Below are 8,550 nucleotides of genomic sequence, written 5' to 3' on the forward strand. Positions count from 1 at the left end.
TGGGGTGGCCGGTGTCCCTGGCAGGGGAGAACATCCACTCCCAGCTGCACTCTGGGCAGAGGCCCGTGCAGGCAGATGTGGGCAAGGCCATGGCCATGCTGGGCTGAGCAGCGCTTGCCTCTGCTGGATGATGCTCCCGAAGATGCTGGGGAGGGCACTGCCAGGGCAGGATTGGCTGGGTACAGCGGGCTATTGAACCCCAGTGCCTTCCCTCAGGGTGGTCTGGGGCAGCTGGGGGGTCTTCAGCCTCTGGTCTGACCCGCTGCCTTCCCCCCTGCAGTATGGCATCGTGCTGGATGCTGGGTCCTCCCATACAGCCATGTTCGTCTACAAGTGGCCTGCAGACAAGGAGAATGACACCGGGGTGGTCAGCGAGCACAGCATGTGCGACGTGAAGGGTAAGGGCTGTCTCAGTCCCCAGGAGCCGGTGGCTGGTGGCAGGGCCCGTCAGGTCCCCTGCAGGTAGATCGCGACCATGCAAGTGCCCCTGCCATGCCCCGCTGCCTCCCTGTGTGTTCACCAGTGCAGTGAGGTGTTATAAGGGGTCTAGCTCTGTTCCCAAAACCTCCCCCATCTCCCCGCAAGGCTTGAAGCTGTGCATGCCTGTGGTTTATCTTTTCCTGGCATGCACTGAACCACCAGGAAACAATTCAGCTCCCTGCCTAACCCAGTGAGGGATGATGGGTTTTTTTGCTCTATTTAAGCAACCTTTCCCCATCTGTCAGGCAGTGGGGTATGTGGCAGGGGCAGGGAGATGTGGCTGGACTCTGGGTGGCTCCATACCCACAGAAACCTGCAGCACCTGCCTTTTGAACAGCCTGGGAAGGGCAAAGCTGCCCACTGAGCATCTTTCCACTGAACATCTTCCCACCAAGCATCTTCCTACCATCTGCAGGGAGCAATGCTGTTTCCTCTCCCCAGGTCCTGGCATCTCCAGCTACAGCTCCAACCCTCCAGCTGCTGGGACAAGCCTGGTGCACTGCCTGAACCAGGCTCTGAGAGATGTGCCCAAGGAAAAGCACACGGGCACCCCCCTCTACCTGGGTGCCACGGCCGGCATGCGCCTGCTCAAGTGAGTGCCAGCTGCCTGGTCTCAAATGCTGTCGGGGGGTCCCTGCCATGTCGCCCTGCCAGCTCACCAGCCATGATGGAGATGGCAGAGGACAACTCCAACATCTCCCTTGTGCCAGGCAAAGCTCCTAACCCTCCCAGCGGCCCAGCTCCACGTCCCTTGCAGAGGTGATCCTGCCTTCTAGAGCAGGACATGCTCTGCAGGGCACAGCCAGCACATCCCTGGCTGGAAAGGGGTCAGCGTGGGGCCAGCACTGGGATTAATCCATCCAGTCTTTTTGGTGAGCCAGGAGGAATGTCCCCCTGCACCCATTGCCAGCCTGATGGGACACAGGGAGAATAATTACCCCCTGAAAACCACACAGAGGAGAGAGTCATGTCCGCCTCACCCAGTCATGGGGTATGGCTGAGGAGGAGGGAGATCACCTCCATCCCTGCCTGCCTCCTTCTCCGGCAGAGACAAGGGGAATTATGGGAGTATTTTGGGGGGACATCGCTACAGGCACCTGGGCGAGGACCCACTTTCCTCCCACCCTGCGTGCCATGGTGGGGCTGGGTCTCAAAGGCTGTGCGGGCAGCAGGGGTTCCGCTCATGGCACCCTGGCACAGCCCTGACACTCTGCCCTCTTGCTTGGCCCGCAGCATCGCAAACCCACAGGCTTCGGACGCCGTCCTCAGTGCTGTGGCGGCCACGCTGAAGTCGTACCCCTTCAATTTCCGGGGGGCAAAGATCCTCTCAGGGGAAGAGGAAGGGGTCTTTGGCTGGGTGACTGCAAACTACCTCCTGGAGAACTTCATCAAGGTGGGCAGGGGAGCATGGCACCCAGCGGGAATGGCTGTGGTGGCCAGGCTGTCCCACAGCTCATCACATCCTTACACCCGCTCCTGTCTCCCTTGCTCAGCGTGGGTGGCTCGGGGAATGGATCCAGCCCCAGAAGAAGACCCTGGGGGCCATGGACTTTGGGGGAGCTTCCACACAGATCACCTTTGAAACCAGGGACACCATTGAAGACCCCAGAAATGAGGTGATGCTGAAGCTGTACGGCCAGGCGTACAAAGTGTACACCCACAGCTTCCTCTGTTACGGAAGGGACCAGGTCCTCAAGAGGCTGCTCTCAAAGCTCCTCCAGGTACCAGCATGTGCTTGATGGGGATGCCAGCTGTCATCACCCCGTGGTTGCCCCCTCACCCTGGTGTTTTTACAGGGGTGTCCCCAGCCCTGGCTCTAAGACAGCCCCGCAGGGCCAGCTGCACACCTTTCCCAGCCAACTTTTGGCGTTTGCCCCCTGACCCTCTCCCATGGTCCCCGGGCTTCCTCCTACCCTCTCCATAAGGTGTTGCATCCCTTGGCCAGAACCAGGATGTCCCAAGTCATCTCAAGGCGCTTGTGGCAACTGCCAGCTCTGTGTCCCACTCCCCAAGCTCCTCCACATCTCCCTGGCAGGGAAATGGAGGCAGGCCAGCAGCAGTGCCAGGACTGCCATGCAGCACAGGGGAAACTGGGGCTATAGCATGGCTCACATGTCCCATGTGTCACTTCTCCGACAGGCTGAGAGCTACCAGCCAACTGTCCACCATCCCTGCTGGCCCAAGGGCTACGACAAGAGCCTGTCACTGAGCAGCATCTATGACAGCCCCTGTACAGAGAAGGAGAAGCCCAGCCTTGCCCTCAACACCACCATCACTGTGGTCGGCACCGGGAATGGCAGCCTCTGCGCTCTGCACGTCAGCAAGCTCTTCGACTTCACCACCTGCTCCTTCTCCCGCTGCTCCTTTGATGGCATTTTCCAGCCAGAGGTTTCGGGAAACTTCATTGTAAGTCCTAGCAGGGAGTGGAGTGGTCTCCTGGCTGCTGGGTGGGCAGGTGTCCCTGGCCCCCCGGCATCATGCAGCAGCAAAGTCAGACCCTTGGCTCTCCAAGGGTGGTTCCTTGTGCCCACAAGGCCACTCAGGGCTGCTGTTCATGGTGAGAGGGCTTTGCTCCCAGCCTGTCCCACAGCTGTCTCCTTTCCTCTGTCAGGCCTTCTCTGCCTTCTTCTACACAGTGGACTTCATCCAGACAGTCATGGGGACACCCGTGCACTTGCCCAGTGACCTAAAGGATGCTGCCGAGACCATCTGTGCCACCAGCTGGAGCGAGGTGGGCTCTTCGGGCATGGCAGGGAGGAGAGGGCTGCTTTGTGTAGGGCATTACCCAGGCTCTGAGAGCAGCCCTTGGAGGTGGCTGGGTGTCTCAGCACCCGTGGAGTAAGGGGAGGGTGGGTGACAGCTCCCACATGGGACAAGGGGAGGCTCAGGTGGGTATGGGCAGCACCTTGGCCAGCCAGATGCAACCACCCAGAGCTTCAGGCCACAGAAACAAAGCCTGGACCCTGCTGGCTTGACCCCTTTTCTCTGTCTCTCCATGCATCCCACCCAGCTGCTCCAGAAAGCCCCTAAGCTGGAGAACAGACTGTTGGATTACTGCGCTGTCAGCACATTTGTTTATTTGCTGACCACCAAAGGCTACAACTTCGACAACCATTCGTTCCCCAACATCGCCTTCCAGAAGAAGGTGGGTAACACCAGAGCACATACTCCTGCCATGGTGTCTGTTTGGAGTTAGGCCAAAAAGCCCTGCAGGAGAGATGATCCCACACCAAGAAAGAGTTGAGCAATGTGAGGGAAGATCTTGGGGAACAGGGGCACAATGGGACTCCCTTCCTTCTGGGAGATGCCAAAAAAACCAAAATGAGCTGAGCTGACTGTAGGGTGGCCATGGAGTCAGGTCTTCCAGTCCTTCCTTGGCCTGCGAGACACCAGCCATCTCAAACAACTCTTTGCTCAGGCTTGTTGGGATCCCACCTTTGCCAAGTGCCCTCACCTGCACAAACTGTGAGATGGGCAGCAAGACTGGCCTGAGCGGATGAGATCCTGCTCCCATCAGATGAACCCAACTCAGCACAGGATGGCCACTGCTTGGCCCCTGGGCCAGCTGGACGCATGGGGAAGCGAGGGCTCAGGATGCTGTGGACTCCCCCAGATCCCTCCCCTTCATTGGCCTCACACTGAGGTCGTCCCTGGAAGGTCCCTTGAGGCCCGTGGAGCTGCGTTGACCAGGGTAGTGACCATGCCATGCTGTTTCCACAGGCAGGAGAAACCTCCATTGGCTGGGCGTTGGGCTACATGTTGAACCTCACCAACATGATCCCAGCGGAGAAGCCTTCTTCCCACAAAAGCATGCTGTACAACTACTGGGTCATCCTCATCCTACTCTTTGTGGTCACCACCCTGACATCTCTGGTGACTGCCGTCTGCCTGCTCCGGCGCAGCAAGTCCAGTGCAATCTAACAGCAGGGACGGGGTGGGCCTTGTCCGCAGGACCCAGCACCATCCTTCCTGCCAGAGCCTCCATGGCCTGAACACTTGGGATGCAGCAAGTGCTCAGAGATGTCCTTCTCCGATACCTGATGTTGTCTGTCCCAGAAGGAAAGCTGTCCCTTTTTGCCCTCCCCTTGCTTTCAAGCTGCAGAAAGGGGCGGACAGAAGAGGACCCTGACCCTGCAGAAGGGTTTAAGGGTTTCCCAGTGCTACTCAGGGATAGACCCCAGAGCAGGCTTGGGATTTGGACATTCAGACCTGGGCTGGATGGGGCCAGTAAGTCAACAGCAGGATTTATGCTCATGTGCATGGGGTGGGTGGGGAGTATTACTTATGCTAGTCCTTATACCTGACCTTGCCTGTCCCTGAAGCATCGGCCCCGCCTCCTGGGGAGCGCTGGGCATCACCCAGAGCCCATGCTGTCCTATCCTTCTGGCCGATGCACAAACCCCATTGACCTTCCTGAGGGCCAGATCTTAGCCTGGACTTCCAGCCTCAGCACAGGGGCTTTGGGTAGGGGCTTAGCAACCCTGAGATGTGGAGAGCAGGCAGCTTCCCAGGTCCCGCTTCAGCAACCAAACACGGTGCCTTTCCCATTCCTGTGGTCCATAAGCCAGTCTTGCCTTTGCCACAGCCAGAGCCTCCTCCATCCCCCCAGCGATGGCACAAAAGGTCCCTGCAGCTCTCTGGTGCGTGGCTGTGCCAACGCAGCGGCAATGGGCTCGCTGCAGAAGTGGGACTTTGTGCTGCTTTAGGATTTGAGCCCTGCATCACTCCACGACAGGCAGCTGGGAGGATGCACCTCCATTTACAACGGAGTAAGGACAGGCACATGCAAACATGCAGAGGTTTGGTTTTGTTTGTTTGGGTTTTTTTATAATCAGAAATAAAACTTTGTAACCACTCCTATGGCTCTGTAGCTCTTGATCTGCCACAGGCTGGTCAAGCCTGGCTGTCCCGCAGCGGCAGATCCACTTATGGGGTCTACTTGGACACAGACGCAGGTCAGGCTCAGCCTGAAGGTCTCAATCCCTTGGCGCCTGCCCAGTGCTGATGGTGTCATCAAGCTTCATATGCTTTACCAGCCTGGAGAATCTCCCAAGACAGACGAAGGCGGGCTTGAAACCTCACTCCAGACTCAGGCCGACTTGGAGGTGGAAGAGTTTCAACCAGCCATGGTTGCGAAGTTGAGGTTTCCCAAGCACTAGAGGTCCAGTCACCTCAAAAGCATAAGCAGGCAGTGCTCAGGCTGACTCTGCCCTGTTCATTCACCACTGCACACCACAGCCTCCATGCAAGGAAAATATGTAGGGAACCTCTTCTCCCAGGGGAGCGGGTCTGGTACCCAAGCAGGGCAGGAGAGCAGCCCACAGGGCTGGCAATTTGTTCATGCAGTCACTGGCAGCTCAGAGCCACCGCGGCACGCACCCAGCTGCAGGGCAGCTGCGCAGGGCCAGTCCCAACTCATCAACCCCATCTGGAAAGAGCCTCCTGCCCCACTGCGTTCCTCCACACACCCCAGGAGAGGAGCAGCTCCAGTGAGAGCTGCAGTTTCTCACTGCCCTCCTTGCTCTTGCAGGTGGCACAAGCTCTGCTCTCCGCTACAGCCGAGCTCCCAGTACGCTGTGCTTGGCTTAACCCACCTGTTCCCTGCCGCCACTTTGCTTCTAGCTGTTCTGGTGGCTGCTCCCTATCTCTCTGCACAGGCCAAGCGTGATTTCAGTTCAGATGATGTTCTGAGCCCCCAAACCCAGTTTCCTCGCCCAGCCTCTCCACTCCCCAGCACAAGGACTCCCTCCCGTGGTGAGGCTCGGTGACTGTCTCCAGCTCTCATGCGGAAAGAGACATTTTTAGTCTCTCGAGCTGAAATGCTGCTGCCCTGCTCTAAGACACCAGCTAGCTTCCAGAACCCAGGCTGGCTTTCCCCTTCTAAGAAATACAGCTGCAGCTGAATCAGAGCTGGACACCCACCAAGAGCAGCCGGTTTGCCCTAGTCATGACTTGGAGTTTGTCATTAGGAAAAAATTAAGTAAAAGAGGTTTCTTAATCTTCCCACGTGCCCCTCTGGATGCATGGGATTTGAGACAGTAACATTCCCTTGCTGGCTGGTTACAGACCTGGATGGACAGTCTGGGACTGGCCTGGTGGCATGCCCTGAGACCACAGCAGGCACTGCACAGAGGGGCTCTGGGCACACGTACACCCCTTTGCAGGGGCAGAGAGGACACCCCCCGTGGTGATGGAGCTGCAGGGCTCAGCTCAGCCCCATTCGGGCAGGCGAGAAAAGCCTTGCTGCCATGGGGGCAGGGACACTGTGACCGGCTAGGCTAAAGAAACAGAGCACACAGCAACAGCTCTGCCCTCCCACAGCTTAGCCCAGACCCGTCCATGCCTGCAGTCACTTAACAGCCCTGTACTGTCAGATTGCGGATGCCATGGCCTCAGAAGGACCAGAGCTCTCTGCTCCAACTTCTACTGCAGAGGTTGCCTCAGGGTGACATTTACCACCTGCACCCCAGCTCTTACTTTCCAACCACTAGCCTTTGCTTCATCCACAATAAGCGCTTTCAGCTTGCAACTTTTATTGCGCCCCCCATGCACGATGTTCAGAGGCTACCTGGGAGGCAGCAACCCCTACGGTGCCACCACTACGGTCTGACTGCAGGATCAACTCAATTCGAGCTCCCACGCGGTGCTACAGAGCCCACCAGGCTTGCAGGCAGCACAGGCAGGCTGGGTAGGCGGGAAGGGGTGAAGCAGGACATGGGCACAATACACTGTGCTCTACCGGCTACTCCACAACGTCTCCGTACTTGTTCCTCCTCACTGGCAATGCCACGCTCTCTCTGTCCTCTAGGCTGGGCAGATTTTCTGCAACAGAAAGAACAAGCTCCCTGGTCCCCCAACTATCCTGGCGCGTTTGCCAGGGGCGGGGAGAAAACCACAGAGCCCTGGTGAAGTATTTAAAGCCTCTTCAGCTAGGCCCAGCTTTGGGAGCTCACAGTACCAGTGGGAGAATGCAGCTGGCAGCCATGGGCACCAGACACTCCAGTTCTGCCCACTGCACAGAGCAACTGGGGTGTGGAGGGGTTTACTGCCTCCCTCTATCCCCTACCCTGTTCTTCCTCTTCCAGCAAACAAGCCTTTTATGCTGGCTCTTGTGAATCCACAAAGCAGGCAGGGCAGCAGGCAGAAGCCAGCGCTCCCACCACATGCCACCAGCCCTGTGCAGGTACCTGCACTGCAGGTGATGGGCCCGGAGCATGGAGGGACACGGGGGCCATGAGACCAGGCAGGGAGCTCCGGCCACCCTAGCACTGCTGCCACCTCAGGGGCCTGCTCCCATCCCTTGGCTGCAGGGTGCCAGTGTGGGACTTATATGGGGATTTTGGCAATGACAGTCACCAGCTCAATTAATGAGGCAGGAATGGCAAATTGTTGCAGCAAGGAAGAACCCAGGCACGACAAGGGACACAGGAGCCATGAGACCAGGCAGGGAGCTCCGGCCACCCTAGCACTGCTGCCACCTCAGGGGCCTGCTCCCATCCCTTGGCTGCAGGGTGCCAGTGTGGGACTTATATGGGGATTTTGGCAATGACAGTCACCAGCTCAATTAATGAGGCAGGAATGGCAAATTGTTGCAGCAAGGAAGAACCCAGGCACGACAAGCCCAGGGAAAGCAGCAGGGAGAGATGTGAACGTACCTGTGGGCTGAGACACCCTACCAGCCATGGCATGCTCCTGTGGGGACTTGCCTGTCTCCAGGTAAATCCAGAAGTCGGAGCATTTCTGTGTCTCAGCTCTGGTTACCACATAGCTGGCAAGGGACCCTGCGGCTAAAGAGACCAAGATGCTCACAAGACTGCTGGCAGCAAGGGCAAGCACCTGCCAGCTTCTGAGCCCCATAGAGCCGTGGGGAGCAGGGATGCGACAGGAGCCAGGGGAACACCACCCCCCAGCATAAGGACAAACAGCCCTTCTGGCTGCAATACAGCCCCACTCCCGCTACTGCCCTGCCCAGAGCAGGGTCCCACGGGCCGGCCTGGGCAGGGGCAGGGGCAGGGGCAGGGGCAGGGGCAGGACCGGGCTGGCTCACCCCCGGACAGCAGCAGGCTCCAC

The 8,550-nt window shown here is 58.3% G+C and overlaps 2 protein-coding genes across 2 annotated transcripts; one reads left to right on the forward strand and one right to left on the reverse strand.

The window, feature by feature from the left end:
• Positions 1-265: 265 nt before the first annotated feature.
• ENTPD2 (ectonucleoside triphosphate diphosphohydrolase 2) lies at positions 266-4,401 on the forward strand. The gene is made up of 8 exons (XM_009890263.1): positions 266-398; positions 922-1,072; positions 1,714-1,873; positions 1,974-2,201; positions 2,620-2,886; positions 3,092-3,211; positions 3,491-3,625; positions 4,201-4,401. The coding sequence occupies exons 1-8, from the start codon at positions 320-322 to the stop codon at positions 4,399-4,401; spliced, it is 1,341 nt and encodes a 446-aa protein (XP_009888565.1). The 5' UTR covers positions 266-319.
• A 2,821-nt stretch (positions 4,402-7,222) lies between these two features.
• Positions 7,223-8,337, reverse strand: TMEM141 (transmembrane protein 141). Its single transcript, XM_009890295.1, has 2 exons — positions 8,136-8,337; positions 7,223-7,302 (listed from the first exon to the last, which is right to left on the reverse strand). The coding sequence occupies exons 1-2, from the start codon at positions 8,335-8,337 to the stop codon at positions 7,223-7,225; spliced, it is 282 nt and encodes a 93-aa protein (XP_009888597.1).
• Positions 8,338-8,550: the final 213 nt, after the last annotated feature.

This window comes from Charadrius vociferus, unplaced genomic scaffold (assembly GCF_000708025.1).
Source record: "Charadrius vociferus isolate BGI_N301 unplaced genomic scaffold, ASM70802v2 scaffold398, whole genome shotgun sequence".
NCBI classification, from domain to species: domain Eukaryota; kingdom Metazoa; phylum Chordata; class Aves; order Charadriiformes; family Charadriidae; genus Charadrius; species Charadrius vociferus.